The sequence below is a fragment of the Xyrauchen texanus genome, chromosome 19, assembly GCF_025860055.1.
Source record: "Xyrauchen texanus isolate HMW12.3.18 chromosome 19, RBS_HiC_50CHRs, whole genome shotgun sequence".
In the NCBI taxonomy this organism is placed as follows: domain Eukaryota; kingdom Metazoa; phylum Chordata; class Actinopteri; order Cypriniformes; family Catostomidae; genus Xyrauchen; species Xyrauchen texanus.
The window spans coordinates 43,554,405-43,570,376 of NC_068294.1; the positions used below are offsets into that span (position 1 = coordinate 43,554,405).

General features: G+C 40.5%; 1 protein-coding gene across 1 annotated transcript in view; it reads right to left on the reverse strand.

The window, feature by feature from the left end:
* Positions 1–889: 889 nt before the first annotated feature.
* fbxw11a (F-box and WD repeat domain containing 11a) overlaps positions 890–15,972 on the reverse strand; it is a 22,805-nt gene continuing 7,722 nt past the window's right edge. Inside the window, 11 exon segments of the mRNA XM_052149480.1 lie at positions 890–1,798; positions 3,956–4,120; positions 4,392–4,470; positions 4,577–4,687; positions 5,611–5,729; positions 6,067–6,134; positions 6,137–6,315; positions 11,976–12,094; positions 12,174–12,311; positions 12,392–12,482; positions 14,889–15,075. Coding sequence (XP_052005440.1) covers positions 3,959–4,120; positions 4,392–4,470; positions 4,577–4,687; positions 5,611–5,729; positions 6,067–6,134; positions 6,137–6,315; positions 11,976–12,094; positions 12,174–12,311; positions 12,392–12,482; positions 14,889–15,075 — 1,253 coding nt within the window. The 3' untranslated portion in view covers positions 890–1,798; positions 3,956–3,958.

A 15,972-nucleotide genomic window follows, 5' to 3' on the forward strand; every position in this document is an offset into this window, starting at 1 on the left:
TATTGAACAAACAAACAAATAAATGAATGGACACTCGCCATTATGTGTTCAATATGTCCCCCACAGAGGACAAGGACGTCACATGATGCTGGTCACATGTTTAAGTCGCAGGGGGGGCGTTTGTTTAGTAACATAGTTGATAGAAATGGTGAATGCACCCTAAATTATAGAATGAGCCATTACTGAAAAAGACAAACAGGTAAACGGGGCCACTTTTGATTTCATGACCGACCTACATATGGAGCAACAACTTAAAAAACCCTAAAATAAATCTGAACCCACGGAATAAGTTCAAAAACGTTTTAAACTTTGATAAAAGACTGACAGATTGAACACCATCGGCTCTACTTTAATGGACTTGTCAAGAGCTTTAGCACCAGGGGCGTAGATTTCTGGTGGGGTGGGGTAATCCCCAATAGTGTTCAAGCCAAATCTACGCCCACACAAACCAAGACAAGATCTCTGGAATACTTCTGTCTCTCTTGGCATGAGTCTGAAATAATCCACAGCCTCCGGCACTGTCAGCCGCTTATTATTGAATCAATCAAACACTTTAACCAGCGGTTTATCAGGAGCGCTCAGACTTGTTCGGTTCTGGATGAACGCGGGTCAGTTTAGACGAGCGTTTGTGGTGTCCGGCACCCCTGGTGGTTCCTTTGAGAGAACAGCTGCCAGGACATACCACTAAAAGTCAACTGGGATTGTCCTAATGCAGAAGACTGCTTTTATTTAAAGGTACAGGTCGCAGAATTGTTTCATGTTGTTCAAAACCCACGTGACTCTCTTCCACAAGGCAGAATGTTAACCTCAGTCACCATTCACGTTATTGGGTGAATTGTCCCTTTAAAGCGGCACGCTTGAGGCCAGAAACACACTCGATGCTCATACACATGGTCAAGTACTTTATTCACAATATTTCTTAAAAAAACTCTTTTTCATGTACAACACATTTCGACAAAGACAGTTCTGTTTACAACTACACACGGCCCTCGATGAGCAAGCGGGCGAAAAGAAAGACACCAGACATTGAGAGAGACGAAGACTAACAATGCCTAGCACAACCATACTAAAGAGATGAAGAACCAAATTTGATTAAAAAAAACAATAAAGGCGAGACATAATGTAGAGGCATGAGCAGACGGTCCCGCAGCTGAACCTCGTACGCATGCAGAAACCGTCGCTCCACATTGTCGTCCTGACAAACGAGTGCGCCCCGGATCCTGAAGAGAGGTGTGGCGGGAAAACGGGGGCGGGTGGAGAGAAAAGCGATATACGGCATTCATGAATCTGTTCTCGATCCTGTCTGCATCAGTTTCTTTCATGTTTACCTCCTGCAGATTGAATGAGTCTCTGTTTCTCACACAGCAGTCCATGAAGTATTTTCTGGCTGATTTCTGTCTGTTTATACGAGTTATTAGTGCAGAGCTTATGAGTATGACGTGATGTTGGGGTCATCTGAGCAGCAATGATGGATACAGTTTGAAGCTATTAAACATCTGTGTGTGTGTGTGTGTGTGTGTCATTGATCCACTAGGAACGGTGCTAAAGTTGCTCTGGGACAGTGTTTTGTATTTTGGAAGAGTTCTGTATCTTCCGAGTGTTTGGGACGTTTAATGCAGAGGGTATATTTAATAATCAAACGTGTGTTTTGTGTTTGGCAAAAGCAGGAATATGTGTTGGTTTGTGTTTTTGATCTTTTTAGCCAGACAGAAAGAAGAGGCAGATTCTGTGACGGGGACAGCCAACAACCAACCAGCTCTCGGCTCGCCCAAGACGCATTGGCACATCGATGAGGCACCTGGGAGGGTGAGACAGACAGGTGAGTGAGACAGGGCTCTTGCCAAGATTATTAAATGTTGATGAAAAATAAAAATAAAATGGAAAGTTTGCGAAAGGACGAAAACTGCAACTATAAAACACAAAACAAACAAAAATACAAAATATTCTCATTAAATGAAATAAAAAGAACGAAAACTCAATAGAATTATTGACAGTTTTCAATAATTGACGAACACTACCAAAAGAAACAAATATTTTAGTTAACCAAAAAAAAAATAAATAAAAAAAATTATAAATAAAACAGAAACTGCCCCTATAAAACAGAATACAAATATGAAAACTAAATAGAATTATTGACAAAACTATTTTAGTTTTTGATATTTTTAATGAATGCTGAAAACTAACAGAAACGGACAGAAATGGGGGTCTGGGTATCTCAGCGAGTATTGACGCTGACCATCAACCCTGGAGTTCGCGAGTTGCCGAGTGACTCCAGTCAGGTCTCCTTAGCAACCAAATTGGCCCGGTTGCTAAGGAGGGTAGAGTCACATGGGGTAACCTCCTCGTGGTCGCTAATTATGTGGTTCTCGCTCTCAGTGGGACGAGTGGTGAGTTGTGCGTGGATGCCGCGGAGAATAGCGTGAAGCCTCCACAAGTGCTATGTCTCCACGGTAACGCGCTCAACAAGGTCTCAGACGCGGAGGCAACTGAGATTCGTCCACCGCCACCAGGATTGAGGCGAGTCACTACGCCACCACGAGGACTTGGAGCGCATTGGGAATTGGGCGTTCAAAATAAAAAAAAAAGACAAAGACAAAAATAAAAAATATTTTCGTAAACTAAAACAAAAAGTGTAGCTTTGCAAAACTGCAACTATTAAACACTATACAATAAGAACGAAAACTAAATAGAATTATTGACAAAACTAATTTAGTTGCTTTATTTTTCAATAATTGACGAAACCTTCCAAAAGAAAAAGATATTTTAGTTAACCAAAATAAAAAAGCTTATATTTGCAAAAAAACAAACAGAAACTGCAATTATAAAACAGACTTCAAAAACAAAAAATAAATAAAATTATAGTTTATGATCCATCCATCCATCCATCTTCAACCGCTTATCCGAAGTCGGATCGCGGGGGCAGCTGCTCCAGCAGGGGGCCCCAAACTTCCCTATCCCGAGCCACATTAACCAGCTCTGACTGGGGGACCCGAGGCGTTCCCAGGCCAGTGTGGAGATGTAATCTCTCCACCTAGTCCTGGGTCTTCCCGAGGCCTCCTCCCAGCTGGACCTGCCTGAAACACCTCCCTAGGGAAGCGGCCAGGGGCATCCTTACCAGATGCCCAAACCACCTCAACTGACTCCTTTCAACGCAAAGGAGCAGCGGCTCTACTCGAGCTCCTCACGGATGACTGAGCTCCTCACCCTATCTCTAAGGGAGAAGCCCGTCACCCTTCTGAGGAAGCCCATTTAGCCGCTTGTACTCGTGACCTAGTTCTTTCGGTCATGACCCAGCCTTCATGACCATAGGTGAGGGTAGGAACAAAAATTGACCGGTAGATCGAGAGCTTTGCCTTTCGGCTCAGCTCTCTTTCAGATAACTTGTGCGATAGAGCGGAAGTGCAATACTGCTCCGCTGCCCGATTCTCCGGCCAACCTCCGCTCCATTGTCCCTCACTCGTGAACAAGACCCGAGGTACTTGAACTCCTTCACTTGGGGCAAAACCTCATTCCTACCGAGTACGCACTCCATCAGTTTCCTGCTGAGTTAAACGCACTACAATATAAATGAAAACGAAACAGAATTATAGACAAAATAACTTTATTATACAAAAAATATATTTTTGTGAACTAAAAAATAAAAATTAGCGAAACAACAAAACTGTAACTGCAAACTACATATCAATGAAAACTACATATTAATTATAGACAAAACTACTTAATTTTTTGTTATTTTCAATAAATGAGGAAAACTATTTAGATGGTCACAGCGGTCAAACATCGAAATTTTAATCTTCTTTAGTTGTTACCATCACTAAAAAAACCTATTCAAAATGAAAATTAAAATAAAAAAAAGACATTTTTTTAAAATAAATGTATGCACCAACAAAACAAAGTGAAACTAAAAACCAAAATACACAAAATAATCTGTGTGTGTGTGTGTGTGTGTGTGTACCTGCTATCTTGAGATGTAAGTGTAGGTCCGTGAGGGCGACTGACCCTCTGACTGTCCATTGGTGGAGTCATTCAGGAAGTCCCATATAAGGATTGTGTCGTCATGGGAACTGCTAATAATCTGGAACTCATCAAACTGCAGCCGGAACACTCGCCCAGAATGCTCCTGCAAGAGGTAACCATGACAAAGCACACTTAAAAGAACACACAAACCTGCAGAATGTAACAACTTTCAAAAAAAGAAACCTGACTGTAGTTTAACAAATGCAAATTATAAGTAGCTTTCCCATTATTAATAAATAAACCTGCAGCGCCCCCATGTGGCCATGTACAAAATTAACTTGCATCACTACAGAGACAGAGGCATTACTCATATCATAATAAAATTTATACAAAACATAGATGATAGAATCACACACACACACACACACACACACCACAAGTGTACGCAGACATAATGTACTGGCAGGGGCTCGAGGATCCAAAGCAGCCTGTAAATCCCAAACTTTAATTTTCCTGCAGAGAGACAGACAGAATGTGACTGTGAGTTATGGAAGGCACGATATGAAACAGGTTGTCAGAAGCAGATGTTGCTGTAACTGAGTATGTGTGTGCGTGTTACCCATCATACGCTCCGCTCACAATCCGCTTGTTATCAAATCTGATGCAGCGCACGAGCTCCTCATGACCCTCCAACACACGCAGACACGCACCACACTCAATGTCCCACAGTCTACACACACACACACACACACACACACACACACACACACACACACACACACACACACACACACACACACACACACACACACACACATGGATTAAACAGAGGTCAGAGGTTAGAGAGTCTTTTAAAATCAGTATTCATTTAACAAACACCAAAAACATTCCTACAAATCTGACTCGCACTCACTCACTTCCTCTAACCCTCAGTCGGCATAACTACGTTGTATAAAAGTTGCGATTAGGTTACAAAATGTTTTTACATTCTACATACGTTATACAAGATGTCCTTTAAATAATGTGATAAATACACATGTTGCAGAAAGGTTTGCATAGCATGCAGACATGATTTTAGTCATGAGATTTCACAGATTGAGTTTAATTCTGTGTCATTTGAGTCATCATTGAGTCTGTGTCGTGTATTTGGCGCCATCTCCTGGTGGTCATATGTAACATTGTGCTTCATGTGGATTATCTAATGATCTATACATCTGATTATCTTGTGTGTGGACTCGTTTGAAAGATAATCACAGACTCTAAATAATCATATGTCATATTTTATGTTCCGTTTATTTTTCATGAAGTTATAAGCGAAAACGCAGCATATGAGAATAATAGTCAAAGACATATATTTAGCTGTTACTCGCTATATTTTCGTCTGTGAGTGAAACAAATAGTCTGGATGCATTTTACTCTTTAAGAGCTTTCCAGCAACATATGACACATGAATATTTGATGAGCTTGATGTTTTTACTTATTGCAACAATATGTGTAGCGCAATTTTTTTCACTATACGAGCTTAAAGGGCTGAAGTACATTTCTTCCAATTATTGTTTCATTATTTTAATCTTGTATGCTTTCTAGAGTGTTTTACCTAAATACAACCACAATACAACATTGTGAAAACGTTTTGTACATGGGCACTCTCACCTGATAGTGTTGTCCGAAGAGCCGCTAACTACGAGTCGGTCTCTGTACTGCAGACATGCGATGCCACGCTTATGACCGTTCAGAGTCCGCACAAACTCGCACGTGCTGGTGCTCCACACCTAGACACACAAACACACAATAATGCGCCAAACCACCACTCTGGTCGTTAAGGGTCAGGCTGAAAGTCTACTACAAGACACGCCCTCTACAAGTAACGTGACACGTATAATTTAAAAGTTATTCTTTGTTCTATTTTAACTACAAATAGTTAAAAAACATAAAATCGCACAGCAATAGCAAAGGATTTTAACAGTTCTTTAAGCCAATAGAAGCAACTGGAGCGTTCCTTGGAGTGGGTGTGCCTTGCGGGATGCAGACAGATACATTTGCGCTGATTTCTAGAGCTCCACCCACCCACAGGCCACTCCCACACACCCCACCCCCTCCCTCACTCACTTTAATGGTTCTGTCTCCAGATGCAGACACGATGTATTTGTCATCAAAGTCAACCACGTTAACGGCGCGCGGTGACCCACGAGCACACGCCGCAAACTGATGTCGGTAGCAGACGCCATGTCCCACACGGCAATGGAGCGATCTTTAGAACATGTGACCATCAGCCCGTTACAGAACCGCAGGTGCAGAACCGCCTCGTTATGATGGATCAGAGTGTTTAGAACATCTCCAGAACCAACATCCCATACCCTGCCACACACACACATAGAGAGAGAGAGACAGAGAGCGAGAGAGAGACAGAAAGAGAGAGCGACAGAGAGCGAGAGACAGACAGAGAGAGAGAGAGAGCGAGAGACAGAGAGCGAGAGATAGACAGAGAGAGAGACAGTGAGAGCGAGAGACAGAGAGAGAGAGAGATAGAGAGCGAGAGATAGACAGAGAGAGAGACAGAGAGAGAGAGTAAAATATAAGAGTCAATGATGTGACGTTCATTTTTGTGTCTGGCTATATTAAGTTTTCAACATGTAAACTTTGGAAACACTTGACTGAAATGTTTATGATCATGATCTTAAAAATCTTTAAGTTTTGTAGACAAATATATAATTGTGCCACCATATTAATTTATTTTATTATAAAAAAAAATAAAAAATAGAAATAAAAAAAGGTTTTTGAAATTGATGACTTGGATCAAATAATAAAGAAAAGAAGACAATAAGTGCCCAACATAGATGGGAATTTTTGGGATTTTTAATCACAACATAATTCCCATAGTTCCATTTATATTATTCCATAGTTTTGATGACTTTACTATTATTCTAAAATGTGAAAAAAATAAATAAAGAATGAGTGTTTCAAAACATTTGACCGGTAGTGTATATGTGGTGTAACTGTCTGGAGATAGTAAAAAATAAAATAAAATAATATAAAATTTTAAAAATAAAATGCATGTAAAGTCAAACCTGTGTAAGTCGTGTAACCGTCTGGAGATGGTAAATTTTTTTTTTTTTAATTATGGGGTTTAAAATAAAAAAATTCTACAAAATGTAAAAGTGGTTGAACCGTCTGGAGACAGCAAAAAAAAATAAAATAATATAAAAAGTGTTATTTTTTCTGGAGCTTCAAGTAAAAAATATCTACGTGGAATAACCAAATGGAAACAGTAAAAAATAATATATAATAAAATACAAAAAGTCTAAGTGGTGTAACCGTCTAGAAAAAATGAAATAAAATTTAAATTTAAATTTTGGGGCTTAAAGTCAAAAAATGTCTACGTGGTGTAACTGTCCGAGACAATAAAAATAAAATTAAATAAAATAAAAACGTATAAAAAAAAAAATTCTGGGGCTTTAAGTCAAACAAGTTTAAGTAGTGTAACCGTCTGGAGACGGAAAAAATAAAATAAAAGTCTCATTAAAAGCTGAAATTCTTGAACAAAGGAATGTTGGCATTAATAGTTTGGAATAATCGTTTATAATTATTTCTTTAAAAAAAAATAAGCAATTAACTTTTTTCTTTTTTAATTATTTTTTTTTTTTTTTACTTTTCTCCACCAAATCAAAATCAGGTGGTGTAACCAACATATAGACATAGTGTTGTCATGTGACATAAAAGAGGAACCCTTAGACCCACATGAGTGTGTAAAGTTAAATATATATATATATCACACACACATGTAGAGATATTTTGACATTTTTATGAACAAGCACAATTTATCCATGTCAAATGAAGCAACCCTAAGAAAACGTCTATTCTAATATATCGGTAACAGCAAAATCAACTATCGGTCAACCTCTATAAACAAACTCAGAAATCATCGCTTGACTGAATAACCAATGCAGCACCTTTAACAGACACATTAGAAACAAATGTATATTAGATACAATGTTTCATGTTTGAAAGTGGCTGTAATAAACGCAACAGTCTGTTCAAATAGTTGTTGTTAAAAAGTAAAACTAGCGGACTAAATGAACAGATGCAGGAGATGAAAAACACAAACCATAAATGACATCTGCACGACCTCACCTGCAACAAAACGCAGTTAACGGAGTCGAACATCCTGTTTGAGCTGAACGCCGCCAACTGATGTGTTAATGCTCTTTAAGCACGATCGCATTACAAACCATTTCCTTCCCCAGGTGTTAAACGCAGACCATTTGCACTTCCACTCGGAGTAATGTAAACGTGATTTATGCGACTTCAGAACCCTGAACTCACACAGGTGAGAGAGAAACACACACACACACACACACACACACACACACTCTCTCACTAGAAAAGGTGACAGCACTTCGGCTGAGGCTTTAAACAGTTGTTAGGGAAGTGAAGTCACTGTTTTCAGTTGGAGAGGTAGTTGGAGGCAGCATGTGTGTGCAAGATGAGGCATGTTTTTTGCGTTCAAACACAGCTGGATGAGGGCATCTCCTAATGCAGACATCTCAAGACTGCCAAGCTATATAAGTGCAAAGCATTTACCATTTATAAATAGACATACAAACAGCAGGATGTATTACAGAATGGCGTATGTACACGTGCAAGTGGTAATGTAGGGGTTATGTACAGTTATTGAATTAAATATGTCTGCCTGAGGCAGTTTATTTGCTCATGTGGTCAATAGCCTGAGGGTAAAAACAGTTCTTGTGCCTGGATGTCCTGGCGCCCAGTGCTCTGTAGTGCCAGCCAGAGGGCAACAGTTATAAGAGTGAGTGGGCAGGGTGTGTGGGGTTCGACCAGCACGTTTCTTCACTTTGGAGATGTACAGGTCTTTTAGGGTGGGCAGGTGGCACCGATAATCCTCTCAGCAGTCCTGACTGTCCATTATAGTTTCCTTCTGTCTGATTTGGTGGCTAGAAGAGCACAGGACAGACTCAATGACGGCCGAGTAGAACTGTGTCAGCAGCGCCCTTGGCAGGTTGAACTTCCTCAGCTGGCGAAGGAAGCACAACCTCTGACGAGCCTTCTTCACAACGGAGTCTATGTGGGTGTCCCACTTCAGGTCCTGAGAGATGGTAGTGCCCAGGAACCTGGATGACTCCGCTGCTGCCATAGTGCTGTTCAGGATGGTTGGGGGGATTTCTCCAGAAGTCCACCATCATCTTCACTGTTTTGAGCGTGTTCAGCTCAAGGTTGTTCTGAACGCACCAGACAGCCAGCTGATCCACCTCGCGGATGAGGCCGATGACCGTGGTGTCGTTTGCAAACTTCCGGAGCTTGACAGCGGGGTCTTTTTCAGTGCAGTCATTCGTGTACAGGGAGAACAGCAGTGGAGAGCGAACGGATCCCAGAGGAGCACCAGTGAATCAGGCATGATGGTATTGAAGGCTGAACTGAAGTCCACAAATAGGATCCTTGTATAAGTCCCAGGTCTGTCAAGGTGTTGCCATGACAGCATCATCCAAAGACCTGTTTGCTCAGTTAGCAAACTGTCCAGCAGGCATCCAGTGATGTCCTTCAGGAAGGCTAAAACCAGGCTCTCAAACGACTTCATGACCACAGACGTGAGCGCGACAGGTCTGTACTCATTAAGTCTTGTGATTTTGTTTTTTTTGGGGCCGGAATAATGGTGGAGCATTTGAAGCAGCAGAGAACTTCACACTGCTCCAGTGATTCATTGAAGATCTGTATGAAGACGGGGGCCAGTTGGTCAGCGCAGGCATTATAACCGGCAGGTGAAACACTGTCTGGGCCTGAAGCTTTCCTTGTCTTTTGTTTCTGAAATACCCGGCACACATCATACTCACAAACCATAACTGCAGATTGAGTAGCAGGAGGGGCAGGAAGGGGGTTCCAGGAGTTGTTGGTGTGTGTGTGGGATGTGAGACTGGGCTTTTCAAACCTACAGTAAAACACATATAGTTCATCAGCCATTAGTTGACTCTCAACAGAGTGAGGGGGTGGTGTCTTACACTCGGTGATGCTTTTCAGGCCTTTCCACACAGAGGCAGGATCGTTGGCTGAAAACTGGGTTTTCAGCTTTTCAGAGTAGCTTCTTTTAGCCTTAGTAATTGTGTTCCTGGCCTGATTGTACAATATTTTATCCTGTCCGAGTTTCTGTAAACCACGGTTTATCATTATTGAATGATAAAAATGGCCTAGTAGGGATGCACATCGTCACAGAAACTGATATATGATGTCACAGTATCTGTGAGGTCGTCCAGGTCTGTGGCTGCAGCCTCAAAAACACTCCAATCAGTGCCGTCAAAGCAGGCTTTAGTTCCAGCTCTGCTTCATTGGCTCTTTACAGTCCTTACTACAGGTTTAGCTGATTTTAGTTTCTGCTTGTAGGTTCGGGAGAAGATGAACCAGCCAGTGATCAGAGAGTCCAAAAGCTGCTCTAGGGACAGAGCGATATGCATCCTTTAGATTGGTGTAACAGTGGTCCAGTATATTTCTTTCTCTGGTGGGGCATGTGATGTGTGGTTTGTATTTTGTCAGTTCACAGGTGAGGATAGCTTTATTAAAACCTCCCAGAATAATAAGTAAGTCTGGGTGTTGTTGCTCCATGACTGTGATGTGATCAGCCAGCTGTTGCAACGCTGCATACACACACACACACACGCTTGTGGCGGGATATAAACGCTCACCACAATGAACGAGGAAAACTCACGCAGTGAGTTGAAAGGCTTACAGTTGATGAAGAGCCCTTCTAAATTAGGACAGCACACCTTCTTCAATGCGGTTACATCAGTTCACCAACTAATGTTCCACCGGCTCTCATTTATGCAACGCGATCCGCTCCGAACAGCTAGAAGCGTGGCAGATGAAACGCACTGTCTGGGATGGCTTTGTTCAGCCAGGATTCCATGAAACACAGAGCAGCGATGTTAGAAAAGTCCTTAGCAAAGGACTTAGCAAAAGAGAGAAGCAATTTGTCCGTTTCGTTGGCGAGGGAGCGGACATTCGCCAGATGAATACTCGGCAGCCTAAAGCAGCGTTGGCGAAGCTTCACAAGCACGCTGGCTCGCTTCCCTCGCGGTTTGGATCGCTTGTAGAGCACCGCAGCGCCTCCAACTAAGATGTCTAATAAAACATCAGAATAATCAAACACAGGCAAAACAATATTGTTGATGAGAGGTCAACAGAGAATGGCCAGTTTGAACTGACAAAATCTACGGTAACTCAGATAACCACTCTGTACAATTGTAAATGCTGTTCTGAGATGCGGGTTGGTGCTGTTTTGGCAGCACGAGGGGGACCTACACAATATTAGGCAGGTGGTTTAAATGTTGCGGCTGTAATCTTTAAGTTCATATTTTTTGGAGAAACCTTTATTGTATTTCCTACTATATATATATATATATATGTGTTAATCATTATTTAAATATCTTTATTTGGGGGCCTTTCTTGGCAAATATTGATATATGTGATTATGATTCATTTGATACATTTTCTAATTATTTTGATACTATTTTTAATTCATTGGCAGCCCTATTATATATATATATATATATATATATATATATATATATCAGGAATTATTAAGTCAAGAAGTTTTCTCATGGTTGCACAAAATGACCTGAACCAAATGAGTGTTTTCCTATAAATGTCATAAATTTAAACTTCACACACAGTCACGAGGGTCTAAAGACGTCTTCTCTGTTTTAGGATTTTTGTCACATGACAACAACATTTCGACCTTTATGTTAGTGACACCATATGACTTTGATTTGTTGGACAAACGTTTTTCAAACATAAAAACAATTTTATTCTAAAATATGCTTAAAGAACTAATAATAATAGATTATTCTGCACTACTCATGAGACGGTCTCGGATGGTTACACTACAGTACATGACGTTTTTTACTTTTAAAATGACTTCAAACTCCGTAATTGAAAATATGAGGTGTATTCAAGTATACACACACACACACACACACACACACACACACATATGTATTTATGTGTGTGTGTACCTGACAGTAGAATCAGAAGATCCCGTCACTATGACTCTCTCATCATACTGCAGACACAGAACTGATCCGGTGTGTCCCGTCAGAACCTTCAAACAGTCCAGAGACTGCTTATCCCAGATCTGAGAGAGAGACACAAAGAGAGAGCGTGACTTTGACAGACAGACAATCAGAGAGACGGAGAGATAGATAGACAGATACTTTGATGGAGTTGTCTCGCAGGCCGCTGATGATCTTCTCATCGTCGTACTGAAGGCAGTAAACTCCTTTACTGTTCTCGGATCGACACTGAATCCGCTGAAGATTGTGACGGCCGCAACGCCAGTTCGCTTCAATCGTCTAGAGAAACACGACGTCGACATTTAAAAACGGCCTGGATGAATGAATGAATGAGGATGAATAGATGGGTTAAAACTCACCTCGATGTCCTGTATAATTTTGGGATAGAGCGAACGATAGTATGAATTGGGCGGAACCTCGTTTGTTCGGTTCTTAAATAAATAGTTCTCCCTGTGGATGAAACAAAGAAAATAACCAATCAGATGCAAGCAAATGATCAACCCCTTGTTTTAGGGCTGGGTACTGATACAGATTCAATATTCATATGGGTATATTTCAGTTACTATGTCCAATTTGCTTACACAAAAGAAATTCTCTCTCAGCTAATGCTCTTAATTATTAAGGAACCTTCTAGGTACAATTCGAAAATATACATAAAAAATTATATATTCATTTTTCATCAAATTATTCACATTTTAGCTTTTGAAAAATTTTCAGATTCAGTCTATTGCATCAGTTAATGTCTTGAAATTGTATACATTGTGCATAATTTTTATTATTTACATAATCTGTACAATTTATAAGGATTTATTGATATGTTGAACTGGTGCTTAATCGTACTGTCTCTTTAAGACTAGCGGCACTCTCTCTTAATCGGTACTGTCTCTTTAAGACTAGCAGCACTGTCTCTTAATCGTACTGTCTCTTTAAGACTAGTGGCACTCTCTCTTCATCGGTACTGTCTCTTTAAGACTAGTGGCACTCTCTCTTCATCGGTACTGTCTCTTTAAGACTAGCGGCACTCTCTCTTAATTGGTACTGTCTCTTTAAGACTAGCGGCACTCTCTCTTAATCGGTACTGTCTCTTTAAGACTAGCGGCACTGTCTCTTAGTCGTACCGTCTCTTTAAGACTAGCGACATCAGCCAGTTAACACATAGCTGTGCGGTTAAAAAATAAATATCTAAACCCTTGGATCATGTCGACCAATCGGAATCAAGAATTTGCCAATACGGTGATATAATATTAGTTTAAAACCATCATGAAGTCAGAGACACTTTACACCATCTGATCACTTCCCCTACATCTCTTCCTTGTTAAATATCTTGTCATATTAAAGGAAAATGTAAGTGCAGTCATTGTTTACTCACCGCTGTGTTTGTTGTAACTCTATATGACTTTCTGTCTTGTTCTGAACACAAAGGGAGTAATTGTGCATAAATGTTGTGCTCAGTGATGTCATACAATGGCAGTTTATGGTGACACCTCTTCAAGCTTCAAAAGAACACAAAAGTATCATTCAGAAGTCTAATGAATTATTCATGAGCTCATGATTGTTATGAAAGTATACGATAAGATTTGATGAGAAACTGAAATCTGATGTATTATTGAGTGTAAATGTTCACTGTTGATCTCCTGTGTGTGTTCATGATAGGACACGAGAGCAACAGTTCACACAGACCCCTCACGACATTGGGGGCGTTCAAGAGAAAACTCGTTGTGTTTATCTAAAAACAGTGATAGTGACAACAGAACACAACTGCACACAAAACACAGAACAGAACTTACTAAACATGTCTGACGAGTCTGTAGTGCAAGAATTGATGCATTTCTGTGCCCAGCCTTATTTATTTGAACCGAGTATTCAGAAATCAAACAGAAACCTCAGAGGAGCTACAGGACACCACCGTCACAACGTGTCTGAACCTGACGGCAAACGACAAGCGATAAAAGGTATTTTTTTCTATGTTAATCAGAGTTTTTGTCCTAACCAGCCGTGATGAGCGACGGGACATTCCATCGATCGCTTGTTTTCTATTTTCGACATTGTGCGGGTAACTCCATCCACTGTGAACTGGCACTGGTCCAGAAACATTAAAAAAAACAAGGCTGGGCATAGAAATGCATCCATTCTTGCACTACAGACTCGTCAGACATGTTTAGTAAGTTCTGTTCTGTGTTTTGTGTGCAGTTGTGTTCTGATGTCACTATCACTGTTTTTAGATAAACAAAACGGGTTTTCTCTTGAACGCCCCCAATGTCGTGAGGGGTCTGTGTGAACTGTTGCTCTCCTGTCCTATCATGAACACACACAGGAGATCAACAGTGAACATTTACACTCAATAATACATCAGATTTCAGTTTCTCATCAAATCTTATCAGAACAATCATGAGCTCATGAATAATTAATTAGACTTCTGAATGATACTTTTGTGTTCTTTTGAAGCTTGAAGAGGTGTCGCCATAAACTGCCATTGTATGACATCACTGAGCACAACATTATTTCACAATTTCTCCATTTGTGTTCAGAAAAAGACAGAAAGTCATACGGGGTTACAACAAACACAGGGGTGAAAAAACAATGACAACATTTTAATTTTTGGGAGAACTATCCCTTTAAGGAAGTAAAATGAGTTGCAAAACTGAATTTCACATTGACTAATATTTGAACCTCTTCGCACTCAGAACCCGGACAATTGTACAGTGCAACCACAGTGATACACACATTTGTTTTGTTTAACAATGCAAATTAATCTAAAATGATAATAAGCATGTATCTGACTTCAGAACAGGCCCGTGTGTGTGTGTGTGTGTGTGTGTGTGTGTGTGTGTGTGTGAGAGAGTGTTTGTTTCTCACCACTGATGTCGCTCCGACAGTCCTTTCCAAAGCGGATCCGTGCGCACCATCCTCTCGATGAGTTTCTTCCAGAGCATTCCGTCTGAAATGACGCGCTGCCAATCCCGGCACACGAGCTCCGCGGAGCACAGAGAGCGAGCGTCCAGAAACGAGAGGATGTTCTCCGCTATGTGATCCAGACCCTGAGCTACACACAGAGAGATGTTTAATGTATGTGTAGTATCCGTTTCACACGATTATGGCCTACTGGTGGATTATCCTATGCAAAGTTCTCTCAAAATCGCAAGCTTCAATCTGTTTAGCTGGCTGTGTAATTTCAGGGAGTTCATAGATGTATATCAGTCCGCCAAGAGACTGGCCACTGGAAGTTTTGTTTGAGAAGCTTAGTCGCATGCAAACAGGATATCCTCTTTAGTGGTCGACCGATATATCGGCCGATATTTTCCCGCTTGGTCAATTCATTTCTCAAGCCGCGACAGCGCAGAGAATCGCCTGCTTGCATGCTCAATCTACAGCATCTAAGGCATAACAATGATTACCACAAAAAAAAAAAAAAAAAAAAAATTATTGGATTCGTGCCTCCTTTTCTTTAAAAAAACAAAAATCGATTTTACAGTGAGACAATTACAATGGAAGTCAATGGGTCCCAATTCTTTGGAGGGTTTAAGAGCAGAAATGTGAAGCTTATAATATAATAAAGGCACTTAAACATGAATTATTCTGTATTATTTGAGCTGTAACGCTATTTTAAATTGTTGTTTTACGGCCGGTTAATAGATTTAGGGATTACGGCATTACGTCGTCATGGCAACAAAGTTGTAAAAAGGCGTAAAACCTCACACCGACGCGTTTAGCAAGAGATTTTAATCACACTAAATTCATATTAACGCACATATTGTTTACGTCTTGTGTCTAAACTTTTGATCAAAGTGAGTATTTTAACATTTACGGATTGGCCCCCATTGACTTCCATTGTAAGTGTCTCACTGGAACACACATTACATTTTTTTAATTTTTAAGAAAATTAAAGAGTCAAAAAAAAGGTTTTTGTGGTAATCAGCATTATGCCACAAACACCAGTGAC